General features: G+C 37.1%; 1 protein-coding gene across 1 annotated transcript in view; it reads right to left on the bottom strand.

Moving 5' to 3' along the window:
- Nucleotides 1-14,419, bottom strand: part of Cbp20 (cap binding protein 20) — a 61,590-nt gene extending 47,171 nt beyond the window's left edge. The window contains exon 1 of the mRNA XM_083130433.1: nt 14,138-14,419. Within this exon, the coding sequence (XP_082986559.1) occupies nt 14,138-14,185 (48 nt within the window). The 5' untranslated portion in view covers nt 14,186-14,419. The remainder of the gene's footprint in view (nt 1-14,137) is intronic.
- Between the last annotated feature and the right edge of the window lie 1,600 nt (nt 14,420-16,019).

Raw genomic sequence — 16,019 nt, 5'->3', positions numbered from 1 at the left:
ATGATTCTCCGTATACAAGTATGGTAGCCATATTTGTTGATGAACAATTGACGTTCGCAATTAGTTACAGCATTGCCACACTGTTGATTTCATACTTGGAGAGCACGGATCATGTAAGAATGGCAGAAGAGAACAGTAAAAAAGTTGTTAATGTTGTACAGATTGTTAGGTGGAGTGTGCAGGAGGATGGCCGTGGGCTAATTAATATACTTATGGATTTCGGTATATTGCCCAAAGAAGGTGCTTACATGTGACAGCGACAGTCACGATGTAGAACATGTGGAGTGTGGACTGATTTGATTACAGGTAAGTTTGGCAATAGTGCATCAATCGTAAAATTGCAGGATACAAAAATGGCATCTTCGATGATGAACATTTGCCGTTAAAGTGCTACAAAAATAAGATTTTTTTATCAGTTCGTAATCACAATTAGCGCAAAACATTCACGGATAGCCCCACTGACAATTCTCGGTAAGGTTAGGTTAGGCAAGGCAAACATAGTTAAAATTTTACGTTGTAGTAATATCAGGAATGTATATTTCGTTTTTTAGGTATTAGAAACACAAAATCTTCGGGTAAATAATGAGCAATCGTGCCGTGCCGAACGCGGGCCATTCAATTTAACTTATTTTGCAATTTCTACACGTGACCCACAAATTTTAACTTCAAATTCGTGATTAGGAGGACTCAATTAGTGAGTAGGCGAAATATTACAAAAATCGGGGAGGGGTCCTGTATTGTAAATTCGTTCCTTCATTAATTGTGGAAGCACTGAGCAGAAAGATTTGGTAAGTAAATGTGTATATTTTATCTTCTGTTTTGCTCATGAGGTGATGTTTTTTTAGTCGCTTTACTTGGCATAGGGACACTTGGTCAGTTGTAGGGATATTGCCGAAAAATGGTTAGCAACACTGTCAGCTACCAGACGTAGTGAGTGTACAGTACCCTCATGTTCACTTCTGTGAACATTTTAATATTTAATTATCCATTCCTTTTCTGAAATGAAAGGGTGTCCTATGATAGTCAATTCACCCTGTTAATGTATGTCTAAAGAACTGCAAATAATCGTCTACTACCTTTCTAGTGGCGCAGAGGTAGCGTCGTCGCCTTATAATCAAGGGGTCCTGGGTTCGATAGCAGTGGAGGCACATAGTGGTTCGGATCCCATTTTAATCTGTATGTCCACTCCCGATTAGCCTTACTGTGCATAACGTGGACTTAAAACACCAAATCAACCAACCAACTTTTCTAGTGATTTTTTGCGAGGTTGAAGCCTAATTTTGCGATTGATACAGAAAAGTGGTCATCTGTCCCAATAAATTTTTAAACAATAAATGCTGAGACGTGAAATACGTTACATTTGTTTTTTTTGGACTTTTGGACCATACTGTGATTCAGGCAATTTTAAGAGATACATGTCTTGAGTGCTACACAAAGAGCCTTAAGCATTATATTTGTATTTAGTAAAGTTCAATTTGATTCTGAATATATTTGGGGGAGGGGCGGAGTGGGTGCAATTTGCCCAGAAAAAAATACTGCTTTTACATTAAAAATTATATGTTTTTATTTATTTTTTCTCCCAAAGTATCAGAAGATATCCTGCCACGAGAATGAAACATATATTCGGCAATATGCAAGTTTCATTTTAATCCATAACGTTCTGGCGTTGCCTACGTGGGGGCCTGATGAAATTTAAATTTTGTAATAATTAAGTTTTATTTAACATTCATCTTCTTCTTCTTCTTGATAAATTAAAATTAAGTTTATTCGACCATAGGTGTATTGTCTAGTGTGTACGAAAGAAAATGAGATATAAGTTTTAAGTCTAGGATTCATAGTTTCTGAGATAACAATTTTTGGAATTTTGAATTTCCCGTTAAAAAGCATGACTTTTATATTAGAAAATATTTTTCTACAAAAGTGTCATCAGTAGGTGCACAATTCTGGCTAAGAGAATGAAATACATATTAGGCAATATGCAGGAGCTGTTTTGACATCTCACGTCCTGGCGTTGTCTACGTGGGGGCCCGACGAAATTGAAATTCTGTAAAGATAAAATAAGATTATTAACTTTTGTCTTCTTCTTCTTCTATTTGGTTAGTGCAAATTGGATCTTTTCAACAATAGGCGTAGCTGAGACTGTACTGAAAGAAACAAGCTATAATACTATGGCATTCGTAGTTACAGAGATATAAACTTAATTTAAAACCTTGCTTAATTTTAAACTTCCCACTGAAAACGTGCTGGTCTTTTAGGGGTCTACCTTTACTGTGCACAAGAGCCTTGCCATAACAAGTTGAAATTTTGACATACATTAGAGGAAGGTCTAATTATGTAGAGAAAAGTCAAATTATGTATTGTATGCAACTTGGCTTGGATATCTCTTGTCCCTTTTGTGCTACACCATTTCAAAAATTCACCATTTTCTGGTGATTTTTCAATTTCTTGCATATTCAACCACATATAATATGGATTGAGTGATATATATGGATTTTTTCTTGTATGTACGCATTGCTTGCATTATAGAATTATTTTCCTGTAGTTTACGGTTATTACAAGCATAAGAAAACAGTTTTTCTTTGTGACATTTCAGGAGAACACACGCTCCTTTACTACACCAGTGAATTTAAAGGAAAGCTACAAATGTTAATGATAGGACGACTAATCAGGGACTCGTACTCAGAATTGGACAGCCTTTCTCGAAAGACACATGATCTCCACATATCACTGTCAAATTCCTTGCATCCACTCATATGGGATAAAGTAAACAGAGCTACACAACAAGTTGTAGAACACTACATCAAGCTTTCAGAAAGGAGACTTGATAGCAAATTCTACCAGCTAATTCAAGAAGAACAAGTTATATACAACAACATAAATGAAAGAAGGGAAGCAGTTAATGTCACTGGTAAAATAGAAACTAAGAACATTGACAATAGATTATTTATAAATCTTACGGATATTGAGGTGCCTGATGATATAGAAATTTTTCAATTCGAAATGAAATTTTCAGTTGGTAGTGCTTATATACACAAGGAAGATTTTGTGATTTCAATAGAGAAAGCACTGAATTTCTTAGATGATGAGGAGGAAAAGAGAAAATTACGAAGTCTCACACATGATGCTCTTGATGAACGGTTAAGTTTTGAATACAACAGAAGAAATAACAGAGGTCCAAAATACACGGAACGGGAGAAAGAGCATATAAGGTTGGGGAAAAAAAGTTCATGGTTTCAAGATCTGGTTGAAAGAAAACAACATTTTCTTAATAAAATCGGACAAGGAAAATAAACCTGTCCTTATCCGAATTAAGGACTATAAACAAAAAATGGAAGAATGTTTCAAAGTAAACAATTTCACAGAAACCTCTCGAAACCCTATAACTAAAATAATAAATGAGGTAAAGAAAGTAATTGAAAGCAGTATCACGATACCAAGAGAAATGAAGAAAAAACTCATTGTCAAAAATTCAACCCTGCCGATTGCCTTTGGACTACCAAAAACTCACAAACCGGGAACTCGAATACGGCCCATCATTGCAACTTTCACACATCCTGCATACAAACTATCCAAATATTTAGTTGAAAGACTTGGTATAATTAAACAACAAACACCATTCAGTGTTAAAAATGCATATGAAGTGAAACAGAAACTAAAAAATATTGTTTGGAATAATGAGTATCGTATTGCAAGTTTTGATGTTGAAAATTTATATCCTACTGTCCCAATAGAAGATGCCACAGATGTATTACACAGATGGCTTATTGAGATGAAGGTTAACCCAGTAGAATCATGGGAAATGGTTCGATGGTTTACTGTATGTGCAAATTACAATTACTGTATATTTGATGGCAAAATATACAGGGAGGTTATTGCAGCATGCCACCGCTTCAGCATCGGCCGTTCCGCGGACTCTTCATGCAACAGGTGCCGGCAAATTGCGTAACAGATAGCCCGTAACAGAAACCGCTTGTTTTGTAATGTTTCCACTTTTCACAATTACAGTTACAATTACAATTGAAATAAGCACGTACCTTGTCGCACGGATGCAGGAAAGGTGTCCTCCCAAATACAAATATTTCTGGCACCTTATTTCTGACGTCTAATCTTAGATTAGTCATCGCTACTTTATTCTCAGTTGTCGCGACAGCGCCTGCAGCTTATCGGGGGTTGGGTGAGTTGTCAGCCGCGAGATGGCGCTTCATACTGCACGTGTCGGCAGTGATGCCAACCGTAGGGACATGTCCCTACGCATAGGGACTTTTCACTAAATTTCGCCCGCGTAGGAACGTAGGGACAGATTTTGCCAAATGAGGGAAAACGTAGGTACTTTTTTCAATCTTGGTAAATTACATTTTATGAATTAGTTTATCTGGATACTTTAGCGAGGAGGAGAAAAAAGAACTAACTAACAGATCTCCATCAGAATTTTGGAACATGTTATCGGTTACCAAAAACTTTCAAGGCAAGTTCCTTTTTGAAAACATTTCCACTCTCTCGAAAATAGTGCTAACATTGCCGCATTCTAACGCGGAAACGGAAAGAATATTTTCAATGTTAAGTGATACAAAAACAAAAAAGGGAAATAAAATGGGACCAAAATTGTTAAAGAATGCAGGAAATACAGCATCACCAACCAACATCTATCTCTTCACAGCAGCAGCATGTATGACTTCAAATAACATAATCAACAGTAAACGACTCAACGTTATTCATTAGGGGTGTGCTGGATTCTTTACTTTAAAAAGTCGTTAATTCTCGACGTTTTCTGCCTTGTAAGTTTCTGGAACTTATCGAAAGTTGTAAGTTTTTATTCTAGAAATGCAAAAACAATCACTTAAAGTGAAAATGACTTGTAAAATTCGAGATTTCCAGTGCTTCGGGAAATTTCGAACATTTCCCGTCCAGAAAATTTTCCGACTTGGTGGTCGGGAAATTGCAAATTTTTCAGTCCCGAATGTCGGGATTTAAAAAAATTACCGTCCCGATCCCGTCCCGACCCAAAAAATTCTGTCCAGCACACCCCTATTATTCATTAAGGCAAGAATTTACAATACCGGACCCTTCTGTAATTTCTATGCTACGTCTTATACTCACGAAATAATTATTCGTGATTATTTATCTCAAGTTAACATGTTGGGGTGAGGGGGAAAAAATGTTCATTAACGTGTAGAAGTTGTAAAATAAGCTTTTCAATTCTCGCAATGATTCTCCGTATACAAGTATGGTAGCCATATTTGTTGATATGAACAAATTAAAATTAGTTACGCTGTCTACAGCGTTGCCACACTGTTGATTTCATACTTGGAGAGCATGGATCGTGTAAGAATGGCGGAAGAGAACAGTAAAAAAGTTGTTAATGTTGTACAGATTGTTAGGTGGAGTGTGCAGGAGGATGGCTGTGGGCTAATTAATAAACTTATGGATTTCAGTATATTGCCCAAAGAACGTGCTTACATGTGACAGCGACAATCACGATGTAGAAGAACTGATTTGATTACAGGTAAATTTGGCAACAGTACATCAATCATAAAATTGCAGGATACGAAAATGGCCTTCGATGATGAACGTTTGCCGTTAAAGTGCTACGAAAATAATATTTTTTATCGGTTCGTAATCACAATTACCGCAAAACCATTCAGGAATAGCCCCACTGACCATTCTCGGTAAGTTTAGGTTAAGTTAGGTTAGGCAAACATAGTTAAAATTTGGGCTCGAAAAAAACATGCACGGGTAGCCCAACAAACCATTGACGGATAGCCCCACGAACCATTCAGGTACGGTTAGGTTAGGTTAGGATAGGCAAACATAGTTAAAATTTGGGGTCGTAGTAATATCAGGAATGTATATTTCGTTTTTTAAGTATTGGAAACACAAAATCTTCCGGTAAATAATAAGCAATCGTGCCGATCGCGGACCACTCAATGTCACTTATTTTGCAATTTCTACACGTGACCCCCCAAATTTTAACTTCAAATTCGTGATTAGGAGGCCTCAATTAGTGAGTATGCGAAATATTACAAAAAATCGGGGAGAGGTCCTGTATTGTAAATTCGCTCCTTCATTAATTGTGGAAGCACCGAGCAGAAAGATTTGGTAAGTAAATGTGTATATTTTATCTTCTGTTTGCATGCTCATGAGGTGTTTTTTTTTTTAGTCACTTTACTTGGCGTAGGGACATTTGGTCAGTTGTAGGGACATTTTGACTACGTCTGTAGGGACATTGCCGAAAAATGGTTAGCAACACTGTCGGCTACCAGACAGTGAGTCTACGCTCATTCATGTTCACTTCTGTTCGCGTTTATCAGTACGCGTTTTGTTTATACTGTGTTATTGAGTTGGTGTGCTAGTGCTTTATTGTGTGTTAATTGTTATTCATTCATTACTTATGTCGTTAAACAAATATAGTCTTGAACATAGAGTTTTTATGTACGATAATTACGTGAAAACGAATTCTTGCAGAAAAGTGGTCAGGGATTACGATAGACAGGATCTCTTGAACCTAAGAAACGTGTTGTATTGCTGTTGAAGGAAGTCATTTTCAACATCTCTTATAACACAGGAGGTTAGTGATCATCATTATTATTACTTTTAAATATCATTTTACGCTTTCGGTTTGCTTTATGCGCCGGGATGCTGTCTTCCCTTTCTGTCAACTGAGGATAAAGTAGCGATGTCTAATCTAAGATTAGATGTCAGAAATAAGGTGCCGGAAATATTTGTATTTGGGAGGACACCTTTTCCTGCATCCGTGCGACAAGGTACGTGCTTATTTCAATTGTAATTGTAACTGTAATTGTGAAAAGTGGAAACATTACAAAACAAGCGGTTTCTGTTACGGGCTATCTGTTACGCAATTTGCCGGCACCTGTTGCATGAAGAGTCCGCGGAACGGCCGATGCTGAAGCGGTGGCATGCTGCAATAACCTCCCTGTATCAGCAAAGTAATGGTCTATCAATGGGAAACCCAGTATCCGGAATCATCTCCAGCATTTTCCTTCATTACATAGAATCTCCAATTGTTAATGCGATAGGTGTGGATATCAAACTCTACATCAGATATGTAGATGATGTGCTAATTATTGCTAAAAATGAGAACACCATCATTGATGTATTTAAATTGTTAAATGAATCACATCGTCGCATAAAATTCACTTGTGAACCCATGAATAACAATGTAATTTCTTTCCTTGATCTGCAAATTAAGACAACTGACTCAACAATTCAAACATCAGTCCATAGGAAAAAATTAGCGGGGGAAAAATACATCCATGCCAAATCAGAACATTCGAGTATAACAATGGATAACATATTTTTAATTTTTTTCCTGAGAGCACAAAGACTATGTTCTAATAATGAGGATATCAAAAATGAAGAAGAAAGGCTCTTTAATATAGCAAAAGAAAATGGCTTTCACACTAACAGAATAAACCAAATCAAAAAACAAGTTGCAATAAAACTAAAGGAAAAGAGAAATACAGACAAAGATGAAAAATCTGTTGAAAAGAAATTTGTGTGCATTCCATTCCACAGGGGATTCTCACATAAAATTGCAAAAATTTTTAGAAGTTTTAATTTCAAAATTGTTTTTAAATCACCAAGAAGTTTGGAATGTACATTTAATGAATTCAAAATGAGAAACTCTCTACCAGATGTGGAAACCACAGGAATATATAATGTAAGTTGTTCATGTTCAACAGATTATGTGGGACAAACAGCAAGGAAAATGGCAATAAGATGGCACGAACACGATTTGGACATTATAAATCTAAACCCAAGAACAGGTTTGTCAACTCATATCATCGAAGAGAAGCATTTTATTAAAAAGAGAAGGGTTTTAAAAAGATTAACGGGAAACACAGAGTTGAATGTCTGAGAAGCTTCGTTAATTGCAGAACAACACTGGAATAAATTAAATAATGAAAATGGTAACATAGATCCAGTATGGAGTTTTCTTTTTGACAAATGGAGTAAGCCACCATCTTTCAAATTTAATGTAACAGAAAACATCAAGAGACTTTGTGAAAACAATGATGAATTTGAATTACCTGATGATATTTTGGATTCATACTTTTTTTTAAAAAAAGAAGGGTTTTAAAAAGATTAACGGGAAACACAGAGTTGAATGTCTGAGAAGCTTCGTTAATTGCAGAACAACACTGGAATAAATTAAATAATGAAAATGGTAACATAGATCCAGTATGGAGTTTTCTTTTTGACAAATGGAGTAAGCCACCATCTTTCAAATTTAATGTAACAGAAAACATCAAGAGACTTTGTGAAAACAATGATGAATTTGAATTACCTGATGATATTTTGGATTCATAATTTTTAAAAAAATCTGAAATAAAAATAAAACAGACTGCTTTTTCACAGTTAAGTTGCTACATTACAACAAGGTAACATTGACAACATCCATTATATAACAGATTCTTTTTGTTTAAAAAAATTACTAACCATTGTTATAACTGTATCTTTAGTCAAAATGAAAATAAATGTCTGATGAAAGAAGCGTGTGTTCTCCTGAAACGTCACAAAGAAAAACTGTTTTCTTATGCTTGTAATAACCGTAAACTACAGGAAAATAATAATATATATGGAGGCAACATAATGTGTGAACTCACAATAGGGTTCCTAGAAAAGTTAATGCCACCTTCCTGGTTGGATTACAATTGTAACAGCAGGCACACAAAATATGCATTTTTTGACACTTGCTTTTTAAGGCATATTTTGGGGTATTTTATTTGCTAACGTAAACAAGCTGAGGGTATTTTGATGCAATACACGTGTTCCTTTGCGAGAGGTTGTTTGGTGTGTAAATATCACTAGGCTGTGATCAATAGTTCCAAAGTTATTGATTTAGTGTTTTAAGTCCACTTTATGCACAGTAAGGCTAATCGGGACTGGACCTACAGTTTAAAGTGGAATTCGAACCACTATGTGCCTCCACCGGGTATCGAACCCGGGACCCCTTGATTACAAGGCGACGATGCTACCACTGCGCCATCGGGGAGGCTCCAAAGTTATCGAGTCCTGAAGTTACCTCTGAGGCTCATTTCTCATATTTGCATCACATTTTCTGTTGCGCACCACCTTCTTCCACAGGCTATAACTCTAGAACTATTTCTCGGAGGAACCTAATATTTGAAATACAAGTCTTCCAGACATGACTGAACCTTCATGCCAAATTTAATCCAAATCAAAAACATGACATGGAGGCCCTGCTCGATCTGACGTGCAATGACCCATGCGTAACACAAGAAGAAACAGGTGTTGGATTGTGTAGTATGTTGAATATAAATAGTAACCTGTAAGATATTTCATACCAAGACAAGAAACCCCAAGTGTCGCTTCGTAGCTAGCAGTCGGTAATCAATCAATGCAGCCTTCCGAACCGTAGGGACACAAGCTCTGACTTCACAGTTTCCTCAAGGAAATTTTAGACCAAAGCGATAAACAATATGGGGATTTCACAGCAAATCGACACGGTTCCTTTGGTGTAAGACAACCGACATACAAAAGCAACTGGCAACACATGTCGCTTGGAAACGAGCCAATCAAGAGCAACATATCACATCGTAGCAGAATGACGGACAGCACTGGCCAGCGTTCGGTTGGTGAAATCCTCAAGCAATAAATGTCGCTTTGGTGTGCAATCTCCCTAAAGCAAGACACTCATTGCATCGTGCATGGGCGAACAACCAACCACGGCAACATGTTGCAAGCTATTGAGAAAATGGCCCAGTTTGAGCGACACGTGTGGCTTATCGTGTCACCTAGATCTGTTGTTGTAACGTGCGGTTTATCGTGTCGCCTAGATCTGTTGTTCGCACAATTAGCAGCAACTGCTTGCTAATAGACTGGAGGCACCATGTTGCTTGCCACTTAGTTGGGAACTCCCCCTGTAGCGTGTCACTTCGGTCTTCCTTTAAGGAGCTTTTTGCCGAAGTAACAAGCAGCACGCAAATACACCATATGAACATGTCGTTTGATGTTTGGACCCTCATGCACAATGAATGCTGTTTTACATTCTGGAAGTGTCTGTGTCACTAGTCACATGAGTGTAAACATCCCGTGTCGCATGTCCCATTGGTCTGAAAGTTTCCTTACACTCATGTCGATGGCACTAAGGAAGTTTTGTGGGTTTTCCCTTGTCGTTTCATGCAATCATCATTATCATCATCGCCGCGATTAGCTTAAAGCGGAAGAAAGGAGACAGTAAATATAAAAAATACAAATGCTTCAGTGTGCATATCTTCAAAAGAAATGATGCGATAATAATAATGAACCTAATTCATACACAAAAATTTAGTTACCAAGAGCATTCCACGTGTATTTTTTCTCCCATATTATTAATTAAAATATTACGATAACAGGACGTGGCCATTGTCTAGAATGTTCGTTAATATCTTCGCGACCACTGTACCAAATATCATAGCAATTATCACATTCATAGAAATGCTTCATGTAAAAGAATCAGACGTTGCAGCGAAAACTCCATTTATTTCCATTATAAGCAGATGAGTGCCATGCAGCTGTACCGACACCAGCGCCTCTAGTGGTATCATATTCGAGTGGAACCAGCCAGAGCCCAGAACAGTGCAGTTTTCCACACTATGTTATTCAAGGCGTGGTAACAATACTTTCTCTTTCTTATATGAACGAAAAATGCTTTATGCTTTGTCGGTGGAAAAAATGGATCCTTGCGTAAGTTACTTTTTACTTCCTTTTTTTTTTACCGATAAATTGAACTTTTCGGAACTTCAAAAAGTAGTAACTTCTTTCAGCAACTTTATGATAACTGAAGATCTGAGACCTTCACAGAAGAGTGTATGTGTAATGCAAGAAGTTGGGAGCGAATGCAGAATACAGAGAATGTCTCTAATTTCGTTAATATTTGGTATACTAACTAATTTTGGCCTTCTAATCACGAATCTGTTGTTAAAATGCGAGGGTCACATGTGGAAATCGAGAAAATAGTTAATTTTTATTTTGGTAAAAGTTTAATCTCCGAGAAACGTATTTCTTCAAATTTACAGGAGAAAGTACTTACCGAACTGACTTTCCGTAGACTTTCCAAAGGTCATGGAAGTGTTTTTCCCCATCGTTTAATTTATATGGCCGGTAAATCATGTATTTTTCAAGATTAATGTCTCTCCGATGCACGAAAACTGTTGCGTCTATGTCCTTCTATTACGTGAACCAAATCTTGCGTGCATTTGATGATGTAACATCCGGGTAGTTTCTAACCACGCGGTTTTGTAACTGTGTAAATGTTGCAGAATTATCTTTCTGATGTTGAATAACAATTTTTACTATGTTTGCCTAACCTAACCTAACTTTGCTGTGCATGGTTCATGGGGATATTTATGAATGGTGTGTGGGGCTACGTACATGGTTCATGGGGATATTTATGAATGGTGTATGGGGCTATCCGTACATGTTTCGTGGGTTTTTCGAACCTGGAAAAAAATACAAAATCAGTAACACGAAAGTATGTATTTTTTGATGAAGAAGGTTGCTACACCGCATAACCACTGATCATCGACACTGCAGATTATGTAAGTACCAATGTAAAAAATAAGAAAATAAACGAATTTCTGACGTTTCCTGGAGATTAAAACTGTATTTTTTTTTAGAGCTGTATCGGATTGTTTTACGAACAAAATTTTAACGGTAAAAATTTACTATTCCACAAACACATGTAACTTCTTCATTTCGTCACTTTTAACATTTGTACTTACCTATCTGCTTCACGGAACATTCTTGAAGGTGTATTCACATTTTCTTTGATGAAAGTAATGTCAATTTTTCACATTACGAGTACTTCTTTATTTGAGTTGTTTCGTTTCCGTAAGAAACAGTATGGCGCGTACACCTTTACAGATCATCACGTGTCGTGCTTGTGTTTTGTTGATGCAGTGTTTCCAACCTTCATAACCCAAAAAATACTCAAGTGATTTTTTTTTAAGCTTCTTCGCATTATTTTACGAAAATTTTTTTAACTATGTTTGCCTAACCGTCAATAGTTTGTTGGGCTACCCGTTTTTCAAGTACCCAATTACAAAATGCAGTGGATCTTCCACAACCAGTATGAATTTCACCACGCATCCACGACACATCATCTTTTCGGAAAACAATGGCGTGGTTGGAAACCCTGCAATCGACAAAACACAAGCACAACACACAGTAATCTACGGAGGTGTACGGGCCAAAGGCTATTGTGCATCGGAGAATTAATTTTCAACAAAAATAATGAATTTCCGCTATGATACATTCCCACATGACAGAAAACACCTTCCAGATGTTAGACAATGCTACAGGAACTTATTACCTACCGTAAGTAGTTTCTTGTGTAAAAATGAAGAAATCTGTTTGTGGAATAGCAAATTAGTACCATTTTAACTAAGCTTGCCTAACTTTCTGTTTGATGTGTCGGTACCAGTTTCATAGATCGGAGACTCATTAAACTCAGATATTTTGTGTTGTGCATGGTTCGTACTTACCAATTGTGTATTGCGGAACATAGTTCAAGGTGGCATTATGCTTCTTTTTACATGAAAACAAACACTTTTTCTACTGAAAAAAACACATTTATCTAAGTGCTACCGAATGCACGTAACGGTGCGATATCGCTTACTTTGTGAATCATATCGCTTCTTTTGTTTTCGAATATCAGTGTTTTCCAACCTTCTTCACCAAAAAATACCTACTATCGTGTTCGTCACGTGTGCAAATTGTACATTATGCACGGGTAGCCCCACGAACCATTCCGATAAGGTTAGGTTTGGTTAGGTTATGAAAGCATAGTTAAAAAAAAGGCGGGGTTGGAAACACTGACATGATTTCCCAGTCAAATAGATACCGTGATGAAAGAAAATTCCATGACTAATGTTGGAAACCTTAGAGAAACTCATTTCCGTAAGTATTTTCTTCTGTAAAAATGAAGAAATGTGTCTCCAATGTATGAAACTGTTACCGATGTGTCCCCATTGCACATTATCACAAGATGTCAGATTTGGACTTCGGGTAGGCCATTTTAAAGGTGCTGGTAAATTTGATGATCCTCATCCAATCCGTTTGTCTCTGAACACATCATTGAGGAATTCTCTTAAAATGGCCACCCCAAAATCCAGATCTGACATCTTATGTTACAGAGGATTTCACATCACACCTGGAGGCAAATAATACTGTGCCATGAAAATGGTGATGTGCACACAGATCCTCTGGAGTAAATAGTGGTCATTGGTCTGGTTTAATGGTATACCATCCTCTCATCATACGCATGCTGTTAAAATAATATTTCACAGGTTTGTCTACAATTCAAAAGGGGGGGGGGGGGTAATGGTACTTCTGGTACACCCTGTATAGACATAAGTGTACAATTTTTACAGGTGACCCCCACATCTGAACTCTAGATACGTTACCAGGACTACATATTTAGTGAGTATGAGAAGTATGAAAGGAATTGTAAATATTCTCTATATTGTGCAATTATACCAGAACTTGTGCCAAAAACTTTCTTTCAGTTTGACGTTATGATGATCCTGAAACGCGTTTATTAACAAAATTACTCTAACCGAAATGAAATTATGTGTATACTTTTCCCATGGTGTGCGCCTTCCTATTTTCGGAGGTCCATGGACATGTAAAGACTTCAATGCAGGAATACGATGAAATCAGAATAACGCAATAGGTACTGTAGCTGTTGACTTGAGCTTTGTTGGAAGTCTTGTTTAAATTCTCTAAGATCCCACTGCGTGAAACAAAGCAAATAAGACATACATTTAACATAACACAAACCAAATAAGACATACATTTAACATAAGAAAATTTAACGAGGGCATGGCACCTACTACACAGTATACTGTGCGTGCGTGCAATCTTGAAAACTTAATGAAGCATGTACTTATACTGACTGGTGTGTGTGTGTGTGTGTGTATTCTTTCAAAATCCAGTATGTTATATGATGAAAAATTTTCCTCCATTCTGTACAAAATAGTAATCGCTTAAAATTGCACACCAAAATTTTCAGTTGAATGCTGTTAAGTTTCCATCCTTTAGACACTCGCATTATTAATTATGAACCAATATACACACAAACACCAAATACAGTTCAAAAGATAGTATCTATTACCTTGAAATGTTGATCACGATATGAACTTAATTCCACCGACGTCGTCATGTCGCGGGAAAAGTACTTCACAGGTACCAATTGTGAAGCTTGTATGTATGTCTGCTTTGAAAAAAGGTGTCTTCAGATTAACTACTTCACTTCTTTCACACCTCGGTCCTTTTTATGTTTACACATACACTCTAGTCACAATCACAACGCTTCACGCTAAATAATTTCCAAATCTTTCACTGCTAGAAACTTCCATCCATCTCATTTACACCTGTACAACAACATCAACTTGGTTTCGTTGTTCATTGCACATCAAATGGTGTTTGTGTCGAAGTGTATGCACATTTAGGGGTCAGATATTCGTTTTGACACAGACTTTGGGCATTGAGATCCCGAAAAGTCCGGAAATTCCAAATGATCGTGTTTAAAAGCGGTTAACTTTCGATGATTTCTGTACAAAAGTGCATGAATTTCTTGAAATTAACAGTTTTTTTTCCAGAATTGCAAAAAACAACTTGAGGGGTTCCAGAGTTTTAATAATTTTAGTAGTGTCAGGAAATTTCGGACACTTCATGTACGTACCGATAATCGGGAATTGGCAAATTTTCCTGTCCCGGAAATCGCGATTTAAAAAAAAAATCCCGTGGTAACAACCAAAAATTGTCTGTCTTGTCTTTCACACCCCTACTTAAATCCTACATGTTTTGGTGATGAATTCTTACATGTGCTGATGCCTGATGCAGGAGTTGTCATTGTCTTGTCAGCATCATGTTTGGAGTTTTGTTTCAAATGGACTGGCTACCCAGTCAACACACTAACGTTGCCACAACGTTGTATGAATATTGTATTTATGATGAATGTTGTATGTAGGGGAACAACGTTGTGATAATGAAAATGATGGTGTAGAGTCCAGCACAGCTATTTCTGCCGTGCGATGCGCGAAAGCAGTGTTGCTAATGGAGCAGATAGAAAAATCGCTGCAGTGCTCCGATGTACAGCTGTTACGTACAACAATAAAATTAGAGAATTCAGGTCTATCTAACGTTGAGTTTTAAACGTCATGCATTATACCAGGACTAGGATTAATATGTACTAACAAGTGGCTTTGTATGTAGCTACATACATATGGACTAAAAATTCGCAAAATATGAACTAACACATAAGTACAATTACCAAAAATGCTGCAAAGAAGACTTCTTCATACGATTCCTTATTTGAGTGATTTCAAACAAAATAAAAAAAATATATACGTATATATTATTTTTCATTGCATTAATGCACTGGTGGCGTTCTAACTTTTCACTCCCAAAACCCGTATACACTGGTATGGAACTGCAACGGCAGATAATAACATGCCAACGTGTTAAACCGCTACAATTGCACCATAACACTCCTCCTCAAACAGTATTATTATTTCCTCTCTGAGATCTGCGACAGTCGGTTGCCTTTGTTGTACATTTACACAGGATGCCCGCTTCGACAACAATAACAAGTACATATACTGCCACTAGACGATAAGCTGCGCGGCTTTTTCTTTTGTTATGAACCAGGGCCGGCGCTAGTCATTTTGCCTCCCTGGGAGGTGGCGGCAGATGCCGCTCTATTTCGACCCCCCCCCCCGGTCATTACGCAGCAACGGAAAATTGAAAATCAATATATTCCTAACTAAAACATCAAAATATAAAATAAATAATGAGACTTCTTATGCTATTTCAATACTATTCAGCGCAAAAGAATATCTCGCTCGATCACAGTTTTCAATAGGCTTATTTTTTTCTTCTCTTCAAATTTTGCCGCTCGGTTCGCCCTCCCCTTCCGCCGGCCCTGTTATGAACTTGGTCACCCATCAAAGCATGGCAATTTTAACACAGAAAACAATATGTATCGCATTAAG

Source organism: Lepisma saccharinum, chromosome 10 (genome assembly GCF_977018435.1).
Source record: "Lepisma saccharinum chromosome 10, izLepSacc3.1, whole genome shotgun sequence".
NCBI classification, from domain to species: Eukaryota; Metazoa; Arthropoda; class Insecta; order Zygentoma; family Lepismatidae; genus Lepisma; species Lepisma saccharinum.
The sequence above is the reverse complement of the archived record's forward strand: the minus strand, read 5'-3'. Positions and strand labels throughout refer to the sequence as shown.